General features: G+C 43.8%; 1 protein-coding gene across 6 annotated transcripts in view; it reads right to left on the bottom strand.

The window, feature by feature from the left end:
• Positions 1–25,189, bottom strand: part of LOC143212159 (uncharacterized) — a 119,557-nt gene that overhangs the window by 59,276 nt on the left and 35,092 nt on the right. For all 6 annotated transcript variants that reach the window (XM_076430608.1, XM_076430609.1, XM_076430611.1 and 3 more), the window contains 5 exons: positions 2,905–24,575; positions 2,413–2,767; positions 1,536–1,784; positions 1,036–1,167; positions 21–341 (listed from right to left, as the gene is read on the bottom strand). In XM_076430608.1, coding sequence (XP_076286723.1) covers positions 21–341; positions 1,036–1,167; positions 1,536–1,784; positions 2,413–2,767; positions 2,905–24,575 — 22,728 coding nt within the window. The remainder of the gene's footprint in view (positions 1–20; positions 342–1,035; positions 1,168–1,535; positions 1,785–2,412; positions 2,768–2,904; positions 24,576–25,189) is intronic.

Raw genomic sequence — 25,189 nt, 5'->3', positions numbered from 1 at the left:
ATTGTTTGTGTTTCTGTTACCTCGTGGTTTGGGATTTCCTGCGCACCTAAATGATACGCTAACATCTTCTCCGGTGGTGACGGTGATCGATTTTTCAGCCGGTCTCGAAATGAACATGGCGGGTTTACCGGAGTCCATTGTGACCGATGATTTGATATCCATTGTGCTCGTACTGTCTATGTGTCCAAAATATTTCGATATGATCGAACCCCTCTCAGATTCAGAAATCTCCGGTACGAAGGAAGTGTGAAGACCGAAGTCTGTGAATGCCTTCGCTTTCGAAATGGAAATTGGTTCTCTTCTGTCGCCTCGGAACCATCTTACTTCCGGTGCAGATGCGCCTGTATCAATCGTTATAATTATAATTGCACTCACACATCTCCAATGATAATAACATGTATTATAGTAATAGTTATTTACCCTTTACAGTGGATACAAAAAGGTAATTGAACACTAAATTTCCAATTTTCGAAAACTCGCCGATATTTAAATTGTGATAACTTCTCCAGATTCTAGTGTTGAAATACATTTAGGATCGACTGTATATGTTTATATAAATCTTTTAGAATAAATTATATTTAATAATCTACACTTTTCATATAAAATAAATTATATTTAAGAAGATGTAATTGAATAATTATATTTAATAAAAAAAAATTGAATAATTATGTGAATTGTATAATATCATTTGTAACAATGTTTTTATCGTCTGAAATTCGATTCCTAATGGATTAAAGATCTTAGTAGAGTGAAAATAAAGACATTACTTATTTTATTTTCATTTCATAGACTCCTAATTATGTTAGTTCTTTCATAGTCATTCATCGACAGTTATACCGTAACTGTAAAAAATATAAGCAGCATGATAGTAACTCATCCGAGGATTTTCTTGAGTCATTATTTAAAAATTAGACTAAGAAAATAATAATAAAATACAAATTGAACTATTCATTGCACTAATACAATAAAAGAATAGAACCGACAATAGTATCAATGATAATAAATTTTGTTGAAAATTAGCATTGATAAAAATACCTTTCGCTCTGATTTGGGCGGCAATGCTATAATCGGGCAAATAACTGGACAAGTATGACTTCTTAAAGATATCAGTGCTGAAGTGGTCGTCAAAAATGTCGTGATGCCTGCCTGCGGTTCGCCGAATGCGCTCTTAAAAAAAAAACGTTGTTATATATATAATAATTGTTAACTATTATTATATAATGCTATAAAGTGACACTTTTGCACTCCAAGTTTTTTCCAATTTTAATCTCAAAAAATTCCTATCGTTTTAAGCGTTTTATTAAAAATGTACTTCAAAAGATAGTTTCTTGATTGGCAATAATTTTGGTACATTTTTTTCATTAATAATATTTAAAATAACTAAATGTGAATATTGCTTATGATAAAATAAAATGAATGGTATAAAATAAAATGTACATTTAAACGGACAATTTAGAAATGTCAAACCGTAGTCAACATTGGAGTGCAAAGGGTTGAATTCTATAAACAAAGCTGATAGAATATTTAGGTTATACCATCGAACTGAACCACATGGGCTATTTCTTCCGTGCGAAGGTCATTCATGGCTCTACATATGTAACGCCCATTGTCCGAGGAATTAGGTGCAGCAATCTCTAGCCGATAAATTCCATCGTCCAGGTAATTTTGCTTGTAGCGATCGCCTTGAAGGATGCAACCGTCTTTCAGCCAGGAAATAAGTGGTGTAGGATTGCCACGCACTCGGCACTCCAGTATCAATTCGTTGTCCGAAGGTCGATAAGTGTCTGAAAAATGTGGCATTGCAATCGCAGAAATATAACGGAAGGAGTAGTAAATTATACATGGTGTACACAAAAAATATTATCAAGAATGACTTTAAGAACAGTGATACATTATTTTCACCTGATTAAAAACTGGTCATCAATTATTAATCACCGTTTGTCTAGGGATTATTATTATTCACTTTCAAAACTCCAATTCATTTTTCGTTTATTTTAACGTGTTATTTACAACAATAATGTATTGAGTACTTCGACAAGTTCTGACATTTTTAATTAATATATAATCAGAATTATGTTTATTTGATTATATTATTAATGACATAATACGGCTAATATTATTTCCATGAGTGACTTTACTAACTGATTTTGAACAGTTAAAAACTATTAAAATTGTGTAAAGACAGTGTTAAGTCTGCGTCATAGGGCCAAATAAAGTTAATTTTATGTATGTTTTATACGTATACGACAGAGGTGGTTTACTTCTAGAATTTCGTTTGGATTTGTAACATTCTAAAAGACTATTCAAAAACTGTTTTGTTATTTTTTTCTGATTCCTTCGAGCGTATTACGTCATTTTCTTCGTTGTATCGAATAATATATCTTCCCTTTGGTCTACACTTTGTGTACTTACCTTTAATTGATCTCGTGAAGGTAGGGGGTGACAGTGTTGGTTGGAAATCGGGGTAAATTTTTAATGCGGATTCGGTGGTTGCAATTCCGTGAACATTTTCGGCAACACAGGTGTACAGTCCGGAATCTTCGGGGAGTGCTTCATGCAGTTCGAAATAAGCCATACCGTTATCAAACCGAGTTCGATATCGACTCGATGTGATTTCGAGCTTCTCGCCGTCTTTTGTCCAATGCACTCTTGGTTCTGGATATCCAAGCACGGTGCACGTTAGCCTGGTTCTCATACCAACTCCTACCGTTCTGTTGGTTAATCTTGTACAGAATGATGGTTTCTTTCCCTTTTCGCGTGGTACCATCTACAAAGAAGTTCATTTTAATATTACAAATCTTTTTCTAATGTTTTTTAAATATCACTTTGTAGTCTACAGAACTGAAGGGTTAATAGAACTAATAGAACTGAAGGGTTAATGTACAATTTCATGAAAATTCTTACCGTGTCCGTGCTAAAAGGCACGTATAACGAGACACTCGACCCATCGAGGTCAGTGCGAGATGTAGTTTTCGGTCTGCTATACCGCGGTGGCCTGAACGAGCTAGCTGAAATGTTAAAGTCACTATCGCCAGTCGAATAGTCCTCATATTTCAGTAAACTGATGGACCTGGCTCTGGTGATTCTGTCATCCCTCTTTCTCCTTCTTCTGTAGTACGAACCTGTGTCAAAATAGTACCTTTCCATAGATGAGTCCCTCAATTTATAATCAAGAAAATCGTCGGTCCTCCTCTTGGTCAAAGAAGTCAATGAGTCTCTCCAGCTGTACGACCTAGCAGTGCTCGACAGCGCAGATTCGAAGCCAGAATCATGTCTAAAGGTCCTATCACGTCGGTCCCTCCAAAATTCGACATCATACGAGATGCCTTTAGGTCTCGAGATTCTTGTGTCGTCTGTAATCTTTCGTAACAGCTGATCCGACTCGCTTTGTCGAAGCCTGGACCAGCTGTCGTCTATCAGCTGTTCTTGTCTTCGCCTTCGAATCCTCGAGGACTCTTCTTCGAGCCGTTTCCTTGTTCGTTCTTCCTCTTCCTTCAGCGCCTTCACCGTTTCGTCCCTTCTAGCCTGTCTGTCTGTGTCTCTTCTGTGTCTTCTTTCTTCGTCTTCCCTCCTATAACGTTCAGCTTCTTCCCTGTTCTGACGTTCTTCAGCCCTCCTCCTTTCAATTCGTTCAGCCTGTTTTCTTCTGATAGCCTCCTCGTCTTCCTTCCATTGTCGATCAGCTTCTTTTCTCTTTCTTCTACGTTCTTCCTCCCTCTGCGACCTCTCCTCCTCCTCTTTCATTAATTTTTGCTCCTCTTCGTGTCTTCTGTGTTCTCGCTCCTGCCTCCTGCGCTCGCGAGTCTCCTCTTCTCTTCTGACCCGTTCCTCTTCGGTTTTTCTTATTCTCTCCGTTTCCTGTCTGATTTGTCTCTCCTGTTCTTGTCGTTGACGCTTAGCTTCCTCGCGTCTCTGCGCGTCTCGTTCTTCTTCTTTTTGCAATCTTTCAGTTTCCTCGGCTTTCCTGCGATCCTCCTCTTCTTTCCGCAATCGAGCCTTCTTTTCTTTCCTTACGCGATCTTCTTCCTCGCGTTCTGCTCTCTCCTCTTCTTCTTTCTTCGCGCGCTCTTCTCGTTCCTTCTTTCTCTGCTCCTGTTCTTTCTTCCGTCTTTCAGCCTCTTCCCTCTCTTTCTTTTCCTCTTCCTCTTGCTCCAGTTTTCGTTTCTCTTTCTTCTTTCGAAGTTTCTCCTCTGTTTGCTTCAATTTGTCCGATTCCGCCTTGTTCCGTCTCTCAACCTCTTCCTTTCTTCTACGTTCCTCCTCCTCCTGCTTCAACTTTTCAGCTTCTTCTTTCTTCCTAATTCGCTTCTCTTCCTCTTGCTTTAGTTTCTCAGCTTCTGCCTTCTTTTTCTTCTCATCTTCCTCTCTTTGCTTTGACTCTGCTTCCAGTCTGCGACTCTGTTCTTCCTGTTTCAGTTTTTCTTCCTCCAGTTTCTTATGGCGTTCCTCCTCTTCTTGCTTCAGCTTTGCTTCCTGCTCACTCTTACGTCTCTTTTCGTCTTTGGATTTCCTGCGTTCTCCTGATATTCTACGTGCACCCTTTTCTTGTTCTAATTTCTCCGCTTCGTCCTTCTTCTTGCGTTCTTCTTCCTCTTTAAGTTTCTTTGCTTCCTCCTCCCGTTTACGTTTGTCTTCTTCCTGCTTCAGTTTTTCAGCTTCTTCTTTCTTTTTTCGTTCTTCCTCCTTTAGTTTCTTCGCTTCTTTGTCTTGTTTAGATTCTTCTTCTTCTTTCTGTTGCTTCTTCGTTTTTTCCTCCTCCTGTTTACGTTTCTCTTCCAGTTTCTTAGCTTCCTCCTCCTGTTTACGTTTCTCTTCCAGTTTCTTAGCTTCCTCCTCCTGTTTACGTTTCTCTTCCAGTTTCTTAGATTCCTCCTCCTGTTTACGTTTCTCTTCCAGTTTCTTAGATTCCTCCTCCTGTTTACGTTTCTCTTCCAGTTTCTTTGCTTCCTCCTCCTGTTTCCGTTTCTCTTCCAGTTTCTTAGCTTCCTCCTCCTGTTTACGTTTCTCTTCCAGTTTCTTAGATTCCTCCTCCTGTTTACGTTTCTCTTCCAGTTTCTTTGCTTCCTCCTCCTGTTTACGTTTCTCTTCCAGTTTCTTAGCTTCTTCATCTTGCTTACGTTTTTCTTCCAGTTTCTTTGCTTCCTCCTCCTGTTTACGTTTCTCTTCCAGTTTCTTTGCTTCCTCCTCCTGTTTACGTTTCTCTTCCAGTTTCTTAGCTTCTTCATCTTGCTTACGTTTTTCTTCTTCCTTCTTCAGCTTTTCAGTTTCCTCTTTCTTCTTACGTTCTTGTTCATCTTTAAGTTGCTTAGCTTCTTCCTCCTGCTTACGTTTCTCCTCCTCCTCTTTCTGTTTCTTAACTTCGACCTCTTGTTTGTGCTTTTCCTCTTCTTTTTGTTTCTTTGTTTTCTCCTCTTCTATAAGTTTCTGTTTTTCCTCCTCTTCTTTACGTTTCTGTTCTTCCAGTTTAAGTTTTTCTTCTTTTTCCTTTAGTTTCTTAGCTTCCTCTTCTTGTTTACGCTTCTTCTTTTCTTCCTTTTGTTTCTTGGCTTCCTCTTCTTGTTTTCGCTTTTCTTCTTCTTCCAGTTTCTTTGTTTCCTCTTCTTGTTTACGTTTCTGTTCTTCGAGTTTAAGCTTTTCTGTTTCCTCAGCCTTCTTACGTTCTTCCTCTTCTTTTAGTTTCTTAGTTTCCTCTTCCTGCTTACGTTTTCGCTCTTCCAGTTGTTTAGCTTCCTCTACCAGCTTACGTTTGTGTTCCTCCTCCTTTTGTTTCTTAGTTTCCTCTTCTTCCTGTTGTTTACGTTCCTGTTCTTCTAGTTTAAGCTTTTCTGTTTCCTCAGCCTTCTTACGTGCTTCCTCTTCTTTTAATTTCTTAGCTTCCTGTTGTTGTTTACGTTTCTCTTCTTCTTGTTTCTCTTTCTCCTCTCTATTTTTGCGTTCCTCTTCTTTCAATCTATGAGCCTCTTTCTGCTTTTCATTCTCTTCTTCTTGTCTCTTTTTCTGTTCCTCTTCCAATTTCAGCTTTTCAGCCTGTTCTTTCTTCATTCGTTCCTCATCCAGTTTTACTTTTTCTTCCTCCTCCTGTCGTCTACGTTCCGCTTCATCTTTTAACTTTTGTTCTTCCTCTATCTGTTTTCGCTGTTCCTCCTGTTTCAATTGCTCTTCTTCCTTCTTCTTACGCTGCTCTTCTTCTTTCTTGGCTACATCAATTCTTTTTCGTTCTTCTTCCTCTTTCAATTTTTCAGCTTCTTCTTTCTCACGTTTTTCCTCCTGCAATTTCAGTTTTTCAGCTTCCTTCTGCTGCTTCGGCTTTTCCTCTTTCTGTCTTGTCAGCTCTTCTGGTTTCTTCTTACGTTCTTCTTCTTCCTCCTTCCTCTTACGGTCTTCTTCCTCTTGCTTTTTACGTTCTTCCTCTATTTTCAATTTTTCGGCTTCCTCTTTCTGCTTACGTATTTTTTCTTCTTCCGCTTCTTTCTTTTTAAGCTCTTCCTCTACCTTCAACTTTTCAGCTTCGTCCTTCTGCTTACGTTCTTCTTCTTGTTTTTTACGTGCCTCTTCGATCTTCAACTTTTCAGCTTCGTCCTTCTGCTTGCGTTCTTCTTCTTCTTGCTTTTTACGTTCCTCTTCGATCTTCAACTTTTCAGCTTCGTCCTTTTGCTTACGTTCTTCTTCCTCCTTCTTTCTACGGTCTTCTTCTTCTTTCTTTTTACGTTCCTCTTCGATCTTTAACTTTTCTGCTTCGTCCTTCTGCTTACGTTCTTCTTCTTCCTTCTTTCTACGGTCTTCGTCTTCTGTCTTTTTACGTTCCTCTTCGATCTTCAACTTTTCAGCTTCGTCCTTTTGCTTACGCTCTTCTTCTCCCTTCTTTTTACGTTCCTCTTCGATCTTCAACTTTTCAGCTTCGTCCTTTTGCTTACGCTCTCCTTCTTCCTTCCTTCTACGGTCTTCTTCTTCTTTCTTTTTACGTTCCTCTTCGATCTTTAACTTTTCTGCTTCGTCCTTCTGCTTACGTTCTTCTTCTTCCTTCTTTCTACGGTCTTCGTCTTCTGTCTTTTTACGTTCCTCTTCGATCTTCAACTTTTCAGCTTCGTCCTTCTGCTTACGTTCTTCTTCTTCCTTCATTTTACGTTCCTCTTCGATCTTCAACTTTTCAGCATCGTCCTTTTGCTTACGTTCTTCTTCTTCCTTCTTTCTACGGTCTTCTTCTTCTTTCTTTTTACGTTCCTCTTCGATCTTTAACTTTTCTGCTTCGTCCTTCTGCTTACGTTCTTCTTCTTCCTTCTTTCTACGGTCTTCGTCTTCTGTCTTTTTACGTTCCTCTTCGATCTTCAACTTTTCAGCTTCGTCCTTTTGCTTACGCTCTTCTTCGTCCTTCTTTTTACGTTCCTCTTCGATCTTCAACTTTTCAGCTTCGTCCTTTTGCTTACGCTCTTCTTCTTCCTTAATTCTACGATCTTCTTCTTCCTTCTTTTTACGCTCTTCTTCTTCTTGCTTTCTACGTTCCTCTTCAATCTTTAACTTTTCAGCTTCGTCCTTCTGCTTACGTTCTTCTTGTTCCTTCATTTTACTTTCCTCTTCGATCCTCAACTTTTCAGCATCGTCCTTTTGCTTACGTTCTTCTTCTTCCTTCTTTTCACGCTCTTCTTCTTCTTTCTTTTTACGTTCCTCTTCAATCTTCAACTTTTCAGCTTCATCCTTTTGCTTACGTTCCTCTTCTTCCATCTTTTTACGCTCTTCTTCTTCTTTCTTTTTACGTTCCTCTGCGATCTTCAATTTGTCAGCTTCGTCCCTTTGCTTACGTTCTTCTTCTTCCTTCATTCTATGGTCTTCTTCTTCTTTCTTTTGGCGTTCCTCTTCGATTTTCAACTTTTCAGCTTCGTCCTTCTGCTTACGTTCTTCTTCTTGCTTCTTACGTTCCTCTTCAATCTTCAACTTTTCAGCTTCGTCCTTCTGCTTACGTTCTTCTTCTTCTTGCTTTTTACGTTCCTCTTCGATCTTCAACTTTTCAGCTTCGTCCTTCTGCTTACGTTCTTCTTCTTCTTGCTTCTTACGTTCCTCTTCAACCTTCAACTTTTCAGCTTCGTCCTTCCGCATACGTTCTTCTTCTTTTTGCTTTTCAGCCTGTTCTTTTTGCTGTTGATCTTCTTCCTCTTCCTGCGTGAACTCCTTTTTCTTTTTCTTCTTCTTCTTTTCTTCATCAGTGACCCATACAACCTCCATTCTCAGCAAGTTGTCGCACAATACGTTCACCGTGTCCATCAAGTTCACAATAGGCATTTCCAATTCTACCAACCCTTCACCAGTCAAATTTTCTTTCCACAGTGTTTCAACCGTCTTGGTCGACGTTTCTAATTGATTCAGACTCGGTGCTAATGATCTCAACACACCAATTATGTCAGCTGTGCCCGAATCTGGAGATTCGGCCACAGGTTTATCTGCCGATTGCTGACAAATAATGCCGATAGCTTTTTGAATCTTTTGCAGAGACTTCATCGATGATTCTTCAACTCCTTTACTTGTTTGCACACGTTGAATCGCTTCCTTAAGATCCTCGAGCGGTCTCATCAAAGTTTTCAATGCTTCATTCACAATCTGAATCTCAAGGCCCAATAAATCCTTGTAACTTTCGATCTTATGATTAATAGAATCGATCGCGACGTTTATCTCGTTAATGGAAATTGTAATTTTTGTGGAAATTCTCACAGCCTCTTCCACTGAAACTGCTGTTTTCTTCTTTCTTTGGACTCTTTCACGTTGCTCGATCGAAGCAGTCTCCAATGCAGTCTGCAAATTCTTCAACGGTTGTTCCAGATTTTCAAGGTAAACCGTCGAGGATTCGTCCACAGTCATGATCGAATTCTTCAACAGCATCAAAGGTTCAGCCAAGCTATTGATTATACCTGCATCTTGTTCGCGCATAGTAGATTGTTCTTCGATGAACGATATACTCTTCTCCAAACTCGATAGAGAGTCTACTATAGCGTCTATGCTGGCTTCTTCTTCTTCAGCAGTGAAATCCGTCTTGTTCTTAAGCGCGAGGAAGCTCTCGTGCACTTCTGACAAAGGCTTAACCAACGTCTTCACCAGGTTATATTCAACTTCGTCTTCGTTTTCAGCAACGATTTCCTTCATACCAATGATCACAGCTTTCATCGTCTCAACTGGAGGCACCAGTTTCTCAACCACAGCCCAGTCGATCATTTCAATCTTCGACAACTGTTCCTCAACTATGGGCTCTGACTCCATGACAATGCATTCGTGAATCTCAGCTATGGACTTCTCTATCTCCTGTAGAGGAACTGCTAGACACTCGCTGATCCAGTTCGTTTCTTCAGGTAGCGAGACCACGTCCGGTGACAGTACACGTTCCTCTAGCACAGAGATGCTCCTCTGAAGCGTGATCAGTGGCTCCACCAAAGCTGTCAGCAATGACGTTTCACCAGCTGGTCGTTCCTCCGCTGACTCAACGAGCATGTGATCCTGAATCAGCGCTATGGACTTGCAAAGCTCCTCAAGGGGCTCGATCAAGGGATTCAGAGTGGCCTCTTCTTTACGATCAGTGCTAAATAATTTTTCTCTAGCAGACTCGATGGCAGTCTGTTCATGGATGACAGAGGCAGCCGCGGTTTTCAGTTCTAACAACGGCTGCGCCATCGTCTTCAGCAACGAGAGATCGTCTTTCTCCGACAACGCAATAGTCATTTCATTAGCGTCCATCGTCTTGTGTTCCTCGACGACCAGAGCTAGACACTCTCTAAGTTCACTGAGAGGTTTGGCTAGTCCCTTCAGGGCGTGAGCTTCGTCCTCGGAAAGGGACAGAGCGATCTCTGTTGGCGATTCTATCGTGCCCTGATCGACCACCATGGCCTCGGTGACCTGGACGTTCGGTTCTTCTATAAGGTCACCCCAGGTCTTCAAAGAGGAGACATCCTCGGAGATGGTGTCCGCCGCGGGTTCGATGATGATCTGCTGATGGCCGATCGTAGCCACACGTTCCACCAGGTCGTGAAGGGATTTAGCAAAGGTTTCGAAAGCCGAGACGCTTTCGGCCTTGGACAGTTCATCGGTGAACTCTGGAGCGGCCTGGGAGATTTGCTGAATGGCTGCCGCCGAGGTCTTCAAGTCTGTCAGCGTCTGCGCCATCATCTGCAGCTGGGAGGTTTCTTCCGTTTCGGATAAACTGTGCACACCTTCAGCTAGAATGTGTTCTTGAATAATAGCGATTGACTTCTGGACTTCCTCCAGCATCGGGTTCAGACTCGTCGCTTCAAAGGACACCTGGTCGTCTAGAGTGACTGCAGTTTGCTCCACAACGTGTTCACCTTGGATAGCAGCAACGAACGACTGCTCCAGTTGTTGAAGAGGAGGCATAAGGATGCTCAACACTGTGACAGGCTTCGTAGTCTCTGTTTCTAGCATTGCTGCCTCCTGCGTCTTCATTTCTTCGATCATGGAGACGGACTCCTGCAGTAGTTTGCTGGGCACGATGATGCCTTCTGTTTTTATTGGCTGCTTCACTGTTCCAGTGATCGCAGAGATCACTTCAGGCCTAGAGACCATGACGGAACAGTGTTTCTTGAACTCCTCCACTGCTTTTCCGAACGCTTGCAACGCTGAAACATTCTCCACGTCCAACACTTGCTGGCCAGGTGCCTCTATCGCTGTCAACTGTTGCACCACTGCCACGGATGTTCTGAGATCGCTGAGGGATCGCTCGACATTCTTTATCACAGACAAATCTTCGGTGTTCCCCGTTTGGATTAATGTTTCCTTGACGAGCACCAACTGTTCTTGAATTTCTGTCACGTGCTTATTAAGGTCTTGCATTGTGGTCTTCACAGGAAGCATCTGCAAAACAGGAATCGGCATATGCTGCTCATGCATCGCTGACAAGAATGATTCCCTCAGCTGTTGCAGAGGTTGCACAATGCTCAAGAAGATTATAGCCTCTTTCTCAACCGCCTTCACTGACTCCTTGCTCTGTTTGTCGATTTCCAAAATCGCATTTTGTAATTCGTTGATCGGCGTGATCACTGTCTTCACGAAATCCTCGGTCATCTTTTTCTCCTTTCGAACCTCAGCGATTTTCTTAGCTTCTTGCTTGGCTACAGCCAACAACTGTTTTCCTGATTCCTCTACTGACTCGGCGAAAACTTCCAAGCGCGATTGCTCATCGATTTTCATTTCCTCCGTTTCGTGTACCTCAGTCTTCCCGATTTCTTGAACTGCTGCGATGGTGATCTTCAGTTCCTCCAAAGGCTTCACTGTCGCCATCGCGAGAGCCAGAACCTCAACGTCGGCCGATGCTGCAACTTCACTAGCCTGCTGTTGGACGACAACGATCGATTGTTGGAGTTGTTTAAGCATAGGTTGCAAATCCAATTTTTCTAGCGGAATTTCGTTGCGTCTAGCTTCTTTCGTGGTTTCTGATGGAATCATTATGCCTTCCTGAATAGCTGTCACTAGGGCTTGCTCCAAAACGCCAAGTGGTTCAATCAGCACATCTAGTTTCAATTTAACTCCTTCATCTCTCGGTATTTCTAATTCCGTTACTTCTTGAGATTTTTCGTCCTCTATCTGAGAAAGAGACTCTCGTAAAGTGTGAACAGTGCTGCTGATTTTCTGAAGGACATCCACATTCACCATTTTTGCTTTCTGCGCTTTAGACTTGTCCAGTTGCATCTCCTCCTTTTGTAGTTGCACCGCAGTCGAGCAATGCTCTTGCAATTGTTCAACCGACTTGGCGAAGTTTTGTAGAACAGATACCTTCTCTGTCTTCATCTCTTCAGTAATTTCAATCGGCGCCGTCATCGATTGTTGAACAGCTGTTGCGGTTGATTTCAGTTTTGCAATGGCTTGTTTGATACTCTCGGCGAGATCCATTTTTGCACTAGATGCCGGAGTCTTCGTTAGTTGTTCTTCAACCGTAACAATGCTGTCCTTCAGTTCTTCAAGAATAGGCTGTAGCGTGATCGCTTTTGGTGCCTGCAGTTGTTCAATAACTTCAGTTGTCTCAGCAGTTGCTTGCTCTACTGTGGTGACTAAACATCTCTCCAACTTTTCAAGAGGATGGATCAACGGAGTCAATGTCTGAATATCTACATTCTCTGCTTCCAGAGCTCTCGCTTCTTCGAGAGACCCTTCTTGTATTTTCATAATAGTTTCGCGCAGGGTTTGAACAGGGGCAATGATCGTCCGCAAAATCTTGGAATTGACACCCACATGTTGTCGCGTGACTACAGCTACGCATGTCTTCTTGAATTCTTGAACCGAATTAGCAAAATGCTGCATCGTCGTCTTGTTTTCTGCGCTCGAAAGCTTTTCTTGTCCCCTAGGCTGAACGGTGACCACGTTTTGGATGATCGCGAGCGAGGAATTCAAATTGTCCAAGGACTTTTTGGTGGCTTTCACGAGAGATGCTTGCAAGGAAGACTCTTCGGACGCAGTTTGCAGCTGCACCTGTTTTTGAGCAATGGCAATGCACTTCTGAAGCTCCTCAACCGCAGGAGAAATCTCTAACTGTTGCGAAGCTGTGGCTTGACCTGTTATTTCTGCAGCTTTCTCCAGTTTCATCAACACAGTCTGTTGCACAGTCGAGGACAAAGACAGCTCTAACTTCTGCAACGGTTCTACAAGGAATTTTAGTACTCTTTCTACTTCGTTTACCTTCGAGGTATCCAAACTTTGAGCTTCTTCGAACTTTCCTTCTTCGATTTTGTTAATGGACTCTCTTAATACTTGAAGGGGGCTGATGACCATTTCCAGGATCGCTACTTGCGATTCTGCCGGCTTCTTTGGAGCTGCTCGTGCTTCGATCTGCTGTTGGGAAATTACTGCCAAACATTTTTCGCCTATATCTTCCACTGACTTTGCGAGCACTTTCAATGAAGATATTTTGTTGCTATCTGTGGTATCAGTTGTTTGAGCAACCTCCATAGACATCGTCTCTTGCACAGCTGCTATGGAGGACTTCAGTTGCTCTAATGGTTCTTTCAATGTCATGGCTACGGACTTTTCTAGTTCGCTACTCGGCTTCTCCGTTGATTCGAGAATGACATGCTCCTGAATTTCCGCAACTGATTTTTCCAATTCTTGAAGAATAGGTTCAACGTTCAATTTTAAGGAAGTGTCACCTTTTACATCTGAAGTAGATTCCACCTTGAGGATGCTGGTTTGTTCGACAGCCACGGACAAAGACCGTTCTAACTCCTCCAGAGGATGGACCAAAGTGTTTAACATGGCAACTACTTTCTCCGTCTCGGACGTAGGTAAACCTTCAGCTTCCATGGTCTTCTGCTCCTCGACTTTAGACACCGTTTCACGCAGCACTTGCAGAGGGGATGCAATAATTCCAAGAGCTTGCTCCAACTCGGCTACTTGTGGTTGCTGAACAAGGCTCACCTCGACCTTTCGCTGAGTAGCTGCAACTGAACACACTTCTCCAATTTCTTCAACACATTGTGCTACCGCTTTCAGAGCCTCGGTTTTCTCTTCAATGGTTAGTTCTCTCGTTTCTTCTAATTCTAGCTTCTGCGCAGCTTCAACGGAGGACTTTAACTTTTCAAGGGAAGCTTCTAGGATTGTGGCTACAGAGCTTTCACTTTTTACTGTGGACACTTCTGCCTTTTTAGCTTCTACTACAACTTGTTCCTCAACGACAGCGATAGATTTCTGTAACTGTTCCAAGACGGGAGATAATTTGACTGTTTTCGCTGGCAAACCTTCTTCCTTTTTATCAGTGGATTCGAGAGCACCGACTTGTTGAACAGCCGCAGTCAAAGCCTGCTCCAGTTCTTCTAGAGGCTGCACTAAGGGCTTCAGAGCTTCCACGACGCCTTTACTTGTCTGATCTAACGACTGAGCTTCTTCAACTGATTGTACGTCAATCTCAGACATGGTCTCTTTCAGTAACTGGATTGGACTCGCAATTGTTTCAAGAACTTTTGTCAGCTCTGCCACCTGTGGTTGTTGAACAAGGCTGATTTCGACTTTCTGCTGGCTAGCTGCAGCTGAACACACTTTTCCTATTTCCTCTACACATTTGGCTACTGCCTTCAGAGCTGTCTTTTTCTCGCTGGTTAACTCTTTCGCTTCTTCCAATTCTAGCTTATGCATAGCTTCAACGGAGGACTTCAACTCCTCTAATGGAGCTTCTATAATTTTAGCAAGGAAGGTCTCAGCTGTTACTGTTGATACTTCAGCCTTTTTAGCTTCCGCCGATACTTGTTCCTCAATAACAGCGATTGATTTTTCCAGCTGTTCCAAGACGGGAGCCAACGTCACCGTTTCTACGAGCGAACCACTATCCTTCATTTCCTCAGCAGATTCAGGTGCCACGGCACTGGCTTGTTGAACAAGGGAAGTTAATGCTTGTTCCAGCTCCTCCAAAGGATGCACCAACGGTTTCAGAGCTTCCACTACGTCCTTACCTGTGTGATCTAATGATTTAGCCTCCTCAGGTGTTTGAATTTCTACTTCGGATATAGACTCCTTCAAAATTTGAATGGGACTGGCAATAGTCTCGAGTACTTGTTCCATCTCAGCCAGCAGTGGTTGCTGGACAAGGCTAAGTTCAACCTTTTGTTGACTAGCTACCACTGAACACATGTTTCCTATTTGTTCCACGCATTTTGCGACCGCTGCCAAAGCCTTTGTCTTTTCTTCAGTCGTTAGTTCTTCCGTCCCTTCTAATTTCAATTTTTGCATAGCTTCCACAGATGATTTCAATTCTTCTAATGGAACTTCGATGACTTGAGCAACAGAGCTTTCAGCTTTTACAGTTGACAATTCAGCCTTCTTAGCTTGAGCCGCTACCTGTTCCTCGATGACAGCGACAGTCTTTTGTAACTCTTCCAATACTGGCGTCAATTTCATCTTCTCTGCTGTGAATTCCTTCATTTCATCAGCGGATTCAGGCATCGCTGTGCCGACTTGTTGGACAGCCGTGGCTAACGCCTGTTCGAGATCCTCAAGTGGATGAACCAATGGTTTCAGAGCTTCTACTATGTCTTTTCCTGCTTGATCCAAAGGTGTAGCTTCCTCAATTGATTGGGATTCAATTTTAGACGTAGTCTCCTTTAATACTTGAATCGGACTGGCAATCGTTTCAAGCATTTCCGTTAGTTCAGCCATCTGTGCTTGTTGAACATTGCTGACGACAATTTCTTGTTGACTAGCTGCGGCTGAACACGCTTTTCCAATTTCTTCAACACATTTGGCAACGGCCTTCAACGCCGTTGTCTTTTCTTCAGAAGTTAGTCGTTTCGTTTCTTCTAATTCCAGCTTCTGCATAGACTCTACAGAGGATTTTAGCTCTTCCAAGGAGGCTTCCATAATTTGAGCAACAGAACTTTCACCTTTCACAGCAGATGTCTTAGCTGTTTTAGCTTGTATCGACATCTGTTCTTCGATAATCACTATAGATTTCTGTAACTTTTCTAAAACTGGAGTCAATGTAATTTTTTCTACAGGCGTCACTGTGCTAACTTGTTGTACAGCTGTAGTTAACGCTTGTTCCAGTTCTTCTAGAGGCTCGACTAAGGGTCTCAGAGTTTCCACTACTTCTTTACTTGCCTGGTCGAACGACTTAGCTTCTTCAACTGTTTGGGTGTCAATTTCAGACATGGTCTCCTTCAATAACTGAATTGGACTGCCAATTGTTTCCAGAACTTGTGTCAATTCAGCCACCTGTGGTTGCTGCATAATGCTGACCTCAACCTTCGGCTGACTAGCTGCAGTTGAACACACTTTCCCAATATCTTCTACACACTTCGCTACTGCCTTCAATGCTGTTGTCTTTTGTTCCACTGTTAGTTCCTGCGTTTCTTCAAGGTCCAGTTTCTGCATAGCTTCCACAGAAGACTTTAATTGCTCTAATGGAACTTCTATAAGTTTAGCAACAGAGCTTTCACCTTTCACCATTGATACTACGGCTTTCTTAGCTTGAGTCGAAACCTGTTCTTCAATGACAGCGATAGACTTCTGCAGCTCTTGCAAAATTGGAGTCAATTTAACCGTTTCTACAAGCAGACCACTATCTTTCGCTTCATCTATAGTTTCAGGAGTTACTGCGCTAACTTGCTGGACTGCTGATGTCAACGCTTGCTCTAGCTCCTCCAAAGGATGCACCAATGGCTTCAGAGCTTCAACTATGTTTTTGCCTGTTTGATCTAATGACTTAGTTTCGCCAGTTGTTTGCATTTCAATTTCAGATATTGATTCCTTCAACACTTGAATAGGACTGACAATTGCTTCCAGAACTTGTTCCATTTCAGCCACCTGTGGTTGCTGGACAATGCTGACTTCGGCTTTCTGTTGACTAGAGACAACTGAACACACTTTTCCTATTTCCTCTACACACTTGGCTACTGCCTTCAAAGCTGTTGTCTTTTGCTCCACTGTTAGTTCCTTCGTTTCTTCAAGTTCTAGTTTCTGCATAGCTTCCACAGAAGACTTTAATTGCTCTAGTGGTGCCTCTATAATTTTAGCAACAGAGCTTTCACCTTTCACCATTGATACTTCGGCTTTCTTAGCTTGAGTCGAAACCTGTTCCTCAATGACAGCGATAGATTTCTGCAACTTTTGCAAAACGGGTGCCAATTTTACCGTCTCTATAAGCAAACCACTATCTTTCACTTCTTCAGCAGTTTCAGGTGTTCCTGCGCTAACTTGCTGGACTGCTGATGTCAACGCTTGCTCTAGCTCCTCCAAAGGATGCACCAATGGCTTCAGAGCTTCCACTGCTTCTTTACCTGCCTGATCTAATGATTTACTATCTTCAGTGGTTTGCGCTTCAATTACAGATATAGACTCTTTCAAAATTTGGATGGGACTGGCAATTGTTCCAAGGACTTGTTCTATTTCAGCCACCTGTGGCTGCTGAGTAAGGCTAACTTCAATTTTCTGCTGACTAGCTGAACACACTTGTCCTATTTCTTTTACACACTTCGCTACTACCTTCAAAGCTGTTGTCTTTTGCTCGATAGTTAGTTCCTTCGTCCCTTCCAATTCTAGTTCCTGCATAGCCACCACGGAAGACTTTAATTGCTCTAACGGAACTTCTATAACTTGAGCAACGGATCTCTCACCTTTCACCGCTGACACTTCTGCTGTCTTAGCTTGTATTGAAACTTGTTCTTCAATAACAGCTATGGATCTTTGCAGCTCTTCCAAGACTGGAGTCAATTTCATCGTCTCTGTAAGCAAACCTTTTGCTTCTTCAGTAGTTTCAGGTGTCATAGAGCCAACTTGCTGGGCCGCTGAAGTTAAAGCTTGCTCTAGCTCCTCCAGAGGATGTACCAACGGCTTCAACGCTTCTGCCACATCCTTCCCTGTCTGATCCATAGATTTCGCCTCTTCAGTTTGTGTTTCGATCTCAGTTGTAGTCTCCTTCAATATTTGTATCATTGTTTGTATCTCTCCTTTGTGTATTCTCTCGATCGACGTCATTCTTGTCTTCGGAAGAGTCGCAATTGCGAAGCACTTTGCTCCAAGCTCCTTCACTGACTGAACAAATGTCTCCATCACGCTTGTCCTATCCCCTTCAAACAATTCCTCAGAATGCTCGCTCTCCATCGTTGCCATCTTCTGTACAGCTCCCAAAGAGAATTTCAAATCTTCCAGTGACTTCTCGACTTCCTCTGTAATTACACTGCTTTCCTCCGTGGATAGTTTCTGGGTGACTTCCAGAATTACTTCGTCTTGAATGCTAGCAATAGATCTTCTCAGATCCTCTAAAGCAGAGCCAACTGACAACGATTGCGAAGATGTGCTGGCCTTCCTCATTTCTTGCACAGTTTGCTGAGTTTCTGCAGTTTGCTGCTCCGCAGATATACTCAGAGATTGTTCCAGCTCCTCCAATGGTTGAATGATACTACTCAGTATAGCAGCAGCTGTCTTCCTAGATGGTAGATTCAACGTCTCAGTCTCTTCCATTTCTTGTTCCTGTATCTTTGCCATAATTTCTCGCAGATTCTGGATGGGACTGACTATCTTCTGGACGATATTGGTGTCCAATTTAATTTCGTCATCACTGAGCAACTTTTGTTGCTCAGACAGATCGGTGGGCTCGATCGAAGGCGATATGGATCCGAAAGGAGACGCGTCGTCGCGTTTCATCAGCTCCTGAGAAACCATCATGGCTTCTATGAGCTCTTCCAGTGGTTTCGCAGTGGTGTCCTCAATACCTTGGCTTTCTTCCTCTGTTTTTGATGGCGCCATCACTCTAATCTCCTCGAGGATCTTCACGTGCCTCGACTCCTTCGTCCTGCGGATCATTTCTATAAGTTCGACGATTGTTCGGGTTAACTCTTGCAGTTTCACGAAGACCGAAGATACTTCTAGTCTGGGCAAGTGCTGCTGCAGCATTTCCAGAGGCTCCAAAAGGAATTGTAACGACACCATCACATTCTCTTTCAACGCAGGCGTTAGCTCCTTCTGAGTCAGACTAAGCACTCTTTCCGTAGCATGTTCCAAACTCACTAAATCGTCCAACACACACAGAAACTGTTCTTCTAACTCTGGAATCAAAGAGGGCAAAAGATTGTGTTCGATCGACATGGTTGTGGCTTTCAAATCATTCAGGGTTTGGATGAGTGCGGTTAGTTCTCGTATCTTTCGTTTCTCCTCCTCAGATTTCGAAGACATCGGCTCCTCTAAGGCTACGCGCATGAGATTAGTTAATTCTGTGAACGGCTGCTGTATTGTGAAAATCAATGTTACCATTTTCCGTACCTTCGTGTCTCTGTCTTCTTCCAATTTCGCTTTCTGCTTTGGAGATTCTTCTACTTCTTCGTCTTTCCGTAGCACTTCTTCAGTCTTCTTAGTCACTGTCGCTTCTTCTTTCATCTTCAATGTATCTAGCTTTTCTCGATCCTCCGTACTTTCTTCAGCTTGTATCAATTCTCCCGACTCACTAGTCCTCATTTTCTCTTGAGCTTTCTCACCCGAGGTGGTAGCTTCAATCGAAACCGCTTTTCTCTCAGCTTGTCCCTCGGTTATCCTCTTCGCATCTTCTTCAGACAGTGCCTCAATCGTCAGTACACTCTCAACTTCTTTCTTGGACACTTCGATAATTTCATCGACGATAGTTTCGATCTGCGTGATAGTAACCGGTAGATCTCTCGGTATATCCTCAGCCGCCTTTTCAATTTTTTCCGCAGATGTTTGCACGCCAACTGTCTGTTCGATTCTCTTAACAGACTCGTTCACGCTTTCCAAAACGTCCGCGACAGCAGACAGCGTTTCCACGAAAGAAGAGCCTTCGGACGCACCTTCCCGGAGAAGATGCAGCCGATGCGCTAACAACGAAGAAGCTAGGTCGGATGTTGACTTAGCCAGACCCCGAAGATGGGCCATCGACTCCTTCGAAATCGAAGCTATCATTTCTTTGTCAATTTTCTCTTTGAGCACGTTCAAAGCTGATTGAAGCTTATTCGCGGGGTACAGGAATCCCTCCACGATGGCTTCTTCGTCAATAGACTGATCGCTCGTCTCAACGAACTGCGTCTTCGACAAAGAGATCTGCTTCTTCAAAGCTCCCAGCGACTTCGAAACAATTTCCTTGACGCCTGAGTCTGCGCTCTCGTCTAAGGACGAAATAGTGTGTCTTAGATGATCCAGCGACGTCGCAAGGTTATACTTTAGAGTGAATTCCACACTGCTGGGTCTTCGGGAGTAGTCAGTCCTGCCGATTTGCTTCTGAACAGAGACAATAGCGTTCCTCAACAGGTTCAACGGTTCTTCGAACAACGATGCTCCTTCCAGGCTAGGTATTCTCTCCAGAGTGTTCAACGTCTGTCTCTGAAGACCTTCGACGGCCTTGAGAATGACGTTTCTCCTTTCGTCCAGCAAAGCTGACTCGGGAACCAGGCTCTTGCGACTGCTTTGCACCACAGATAGACAACTCGAGAACTCCACCAGATGTTCTTGAAGACTCCTAAGCTCCACTACGATCTCCCTGCGACGATCCAGATACTGGACTTCTTGCGAAGTGGCGGTTATAGTGTTCAATAGCACCTGTATCGGCCTGAGCAGGATCCTCGCCACATCGGTCTCCAGTGTCTCTTCAGCTTGTGCTTCAAGGACCTCCATACGATCTTGAATGTTCTCCAAGGGCTTCGCGATTTCTCGAAGAGTACCCACCAGCTGCTGCCGAGACTCCACGTCTTTTATAACAATCGGGATTCTGTCTTTGATATTATGCAGAACTCGAAGAGTAGTTTCGCATTTATCTACCACTTCTGATCTATTACCCAATTTCTCCATGGCAGAGTCAATCACGTTTCTTTCGATTGCCTCTAGAGGTTGTGTTAAGTGGTTCAGGATGAACAGTTCTTGGATACCGTATTGACGTGTCTCCAGAAGGACATCTTGAAGGCTACCTAGCGACTCCAGAAGGTTATCCAGCTGAGTAGCAGTCTGAGCTACCACTTCTTCGGAAGAAGCTTGTTCATAGTTCCCAATTGCCATACGCATCGTGGAAACGGTTCTCCTGAAGTCTTCAAGGGAGTTAGCTAATGTTGATGGTGGCAGCGTTGTAGTACCAGCTGTAGGTTCTTCGAAATCTTCTAAAATCCCGGTGACGTCGAATTGAACGTTCTCCAGAGTCTTCGATAATGAAACCATCAGGTCAGTGACCTTTTTCTTCTCTCTCTCGAAGTCTTCTTTTCTTAATTCTTCGATCTGGGTGACGACCTGATCGGACCTTTGCGAACTGAGCTCTTCCACAGTCGTTTTCTCTATAATGGACTCGGAGAATTCGGTCGGAGGAAGCACTGAGGTGGTTTCCATCAATGTTCCTTCGGGAATTGTTGCCTGAGACGTTGCTTCTTCTCTTCCCTCTCGTAGGAGAGTCTCTTCTTGGACCGTTTCCTGTGTCGTCAATTCCTTTTCTTCTTGGATCAAAGACTGAACTACTTCGCTCAGTTCCTTCTTGTAAAGAGCTTCCTTGATTGAGATCGGTATCTGGTTCTCGATGTCCTCTACGATGTCCACTATAGGCTGCAGAGACTCCTCCTGGGCGTGGTCTCGAAGGACGGTCATGATGGTCTGGAGAAGACATCTCATAGGCCTGCTCAGACCTTCCAAGGTAGTCAAATTCGCTGGTTCATGGTACATCGAGACCGCGTTCTTCAGCCTAGTCAGGGGCTCGCGAAGGTCTATCAAAGCCTCAAGGAGGTTCTCGTCGCTAGGTGGCTCGGAGTATGACGTCTCAATGGCGATTTTGTTCACGTCCCGCCTCAGCTCGTCGATCGTTGAGCTCAACACTGATTCTTCTTCCTCTTTCATGCTGTCTTCGGACGCGGTCGACAACCAGTGTTTCATGGGGTCCAACGATCGACTGATTCTGTCAGCCAAACCAATAGACGAGATCTTCTTCTTCGTCGCTTCTTTCTGCATCTTCGCGCCTCTTTGTTCTTTCCTCTTTGACGCCTCTTTCGTGATCAACGGCGTGTCCTTTTCTATTTCTTCTAACAGTTCAAGAACTGGAAGAACGACGTCTGTCTTCGCATTGCTGTCCACAATGCCTCGAACTAGACTTCTCAGTTTCTCAATAGGATTGATCAGGTCTTTTAAAATTTGTTCTTCTTCAGGCTCGTGTTGCTGAGTTAGTAAAACTCTCTGCAGAATAAGCAGAGGTTCTTTTAATAGACAGACTTGAAGGATAACGTCGTCGTCGACTGGGTTCCTCAAATTAGCGATCTCCACTGCCGAGGAGCCTATACATTGCCGTAGTTCTTCAATGCAAGCAGTCAAATCGGACACGTAGGCAGGGTAGCTCTTCTCTTGCCTCTCCAGCGCCGAAGACAGAGCAAAATGAACGTTGCTGAGATTCTGATCCACATCCAAACCGTCCAAGAAATGTTTCTGCGCTTCCTCGATCTCTGCCAAGTTGGATATCGTCTTCGGTAACTGAGTATTGATCGCCTCTATGATTTTCAAGACATCGTTTATCGATTTTGTCCTTTCCTCGGACTCAGAGTGTCGCAGAACCTTCACCAACACTTTCCTCAGCTTGTCTATCGGCAACGAGATCTTGCGGATCACTTGCAGCTCCTGGACCGTTCGTTCTTCGGAGGATAGAGCTAATTGGAGGTCCGACAGAGGTTCCTTCAGATCTTCCAAACTAGTCAGCATCTCGTCCTCCCTCAGGGTCATCGCTGTACGAGTAGCGTCCGATACGTACTGTCTAAGCTCAACCAAGCAAGCTGTGATTTCAGACGAAGCTAACAGTTTCTGTGCACTGGCTGCGCCGTTTGTGACGGATTCAACATCCTCGACGTCCTGAAGAGCCGAGCTCAAGGCTGACTGAACATCGATCAAAGGATCGAGGATCCTATCGGTCAAGGTCTGCGGCTCATCTTGGATAGATCTGGTAGAAATCGTCTCCTCGGTCTCGCTGATGGTCACTTGGATCATTCTATCGATGTTGTTCAACGTCTCCATCACAGGCTGCAAAGAGCTCTCGTTCAGACGCGAGATTATAGCTTTCAGCTGAGATACCGCCGGCTCAAGGAGCTTGAAGACCGTGTCCGCGTTTTCTGCGATTGAGACCGGGGCCAGGGCGCATTGAAGAGAATACAAAGGACCCTCCAGACTCATCAGGGACTCGATACTTTCTTGATGACTGATTTCTTTCTTCTGCGGCGTCCTCAGTCTTCGGTACATCTCGTCGACTCGATCGAATATGGAGGACAGTCTAGGGTCGAGGGTGCCTGAGATGTTTTCGTAGGACTTCAGCGCCTCCTGGAGCATTAATCTCGCTTCCTTCAGGATATCTTCTTTCGGCTCCTCGATCGTTACCTTCTGACCCTCGTCAGGCTTTCTTTCCTTAACCCTCTGGATCTCTTGCACAGTGTGGTCCACAGATTCCTGCAACGACTCAATCAGCTTCGTTCGGTGCTCCGACAATATCCCTTTCGACTCGTAAGTCTCTAGCATAGTCTTCAAGGTATCTAACTTCGTCCTCAATTCCCGCATCGATGGCAGAAACTCGTCTATAATCTTAGAGACTTCATCAGCTCTGGACACGCGACTTAAAGCCTTCGTCATGTCCTCGACTGACTTCGACAGGGACTCCACTACCACCGTGTCCACGGTCTCTATCGATCCTTTCGCTGGATCCACCGAGACGTCGTTTACGAAGAACTGGAGAGCATTCAAGATCTCTTCGATACTCGACAGTAGTCTAGATTCCCTGTTGTCCACTGTGGACACCTTCTTAACGGATTCCTCCAACTTGGACACCGCGGACATCATCCTGATCAGCGAAATAGGCCGCTCGCCCATCGCCCGACCAGTCATTTCGTACTCGATCTTCGTGATACCCATCAGGATCTCGTCGACAGGATCGGTCAAGCTCTCTAAGATCGCTATTACATCCATCTTTCGGTTCTTCACGTTCTCCTGACGCTCTATCAGCTCCATACCGCGGAGGAGCTCCTCGGTTGGACCGCCAATCGCCTCCAACAGAGAAATCCTGATCGTCTGAGCCATTGATCTGTCATCTGCGCTCTTCAAGGCTTTAGATTCTATTGCGGACACCTCTTCACAAAGACTTTGAATCGGTCTGATGATGTTCTCGGTGATAACAGTCTTACATGTCTCCTCGTTCGCTGTGTTCAGCTTCGAATCTAGGGCATCAATGTCGACCAAAGTGTCCCTAACCACCAGGACAGGTTCCTTCAGCTTGTTCATGCTGTCTAAGAGCCTCTCTTTATTGCTCTTCGACATGGACTTGTCAGACTCGCTGGTGGACTGCTTCTTTTCCGACGATTTGTCCGCCACGTCCTCGATGTACGGCTCCTCGGTCTTCAAGATTGATTCTACACGCTGATGCAGCTCTGTTTTCGCACTGCCTGATCTACTTCCGCGTCTTTTGCCATCAATCTCGCTGCCCAAAGAAGACTCTTCGGAGCTTCCTTTGTCTCTCTTGTGCTTCTTCTTCCGGTGTCGCTTCTTCTTCGGCGCACCAGTCACTGAATCGAACGACGAGTCGCCGCCAATGCCATCGTCTATGCTGGACCCAGCTGTTTTATCACCACTTAAACTGCGTTTCCTGTCCTGCGCATAGTCGTACATCTTCTGAGCCTGGGTCTCTGAAATGGACAGTCGAGCAGAGGACAAAGCATCAGCGAAGGTGTCGCTGTCATCTTGTCTTAAAGAGGATACAGGAGAGATCGGCGAGACGGGAGGAGAGAACCTTTCCTCTCTTTGAGCACTGTGGAAGCTCTCCGACTCCATTCTCTGACTCTTCTCGCTTTTCTCGCTCTTCGAAGAGGAACTAGACTTCTTTCGAGGAGGCCTCGTCGGTGGTTTGTCGTCGTCTTCTAAACTGTACATTGCCGATCTCTTCAGAGAACTGCGAGAGTCTCGTTCGGGGGAGGATAGGACTCGCGTTATGTCGTCTAAGATCGAGACGTCTTCGAAATCCGCTTCGGTGCGGAGATCATCGCCTTCTTCGGCGCTGACGAAGTAGTCCGGCGACACGTCTATCACTACCGCCTCCATCAACAGGTTGCCGGAATTGGAGGACTCTTTGACAAACCTCATAGGTGGCAGCTCGATGACGTTGTGCTCTGAAAATGCGGCGAACCGAGTCTTTATTTATGTTTTAATACTTGGAATAGGATCGCGCTGTTACGCTAGCTTTGCGATTTGACTAGGCTAGAAAATTCATCGAGTTGAACTAACGGGTGAAAATTATTATTAGGTTGACTATTGATGTACCTACTTGCTATTAACGTCACACGTTTTACATGTTTGTAGGTAATATACATATATGTATGTACATGTACAATAACCTGAAGAAATATTTAGGTGGCCTTACTTAAACGGACCATCCTGTGTACATATATTTGTATATATGTATACGTGAACATATGTTTGTGAGGTGAAGCGCAGACAAAATTAATTAAGCTTCTACGTATAACTTTATGGATTGTAATAAATGTAGAAATATATGGCACACAGAACACGGATGGTAGTGATTATGTTTTTGCATTTTGCCATTCAAAAATGTGAAAAAAGTATCATCAATTACGACGTGACTTTATATAATGCACTTATAAATTCGATAGAAGAAAAGCGATCTTGATTTATATCAAATTAAACCTTTCCATTCATGTATAAAGTTTAGCAGTCTAGTAAATATTTTTGAATAGTATGATAACATTTTTTTACTATAATTTAA

This window comes from Lasioglossum baleicum, chromosome 9 (assembly GCF_051020765.1).
Source record: "Lasioglossum baleicum chromosome 9, iyLasBale1, whole genome shotgun sequence".
Taxonomy (NCBI): Eukaryota; Metazoa; Arthropoda; class Insecta; order Hymenoptera; family Halictidae; genus Lasioglossum; species Lasioglossum baleicum.
Note: the sequence above shows the minus strand (reverse complement) of the source record. Positions and strands in the feature narration are given on the sequence as shown.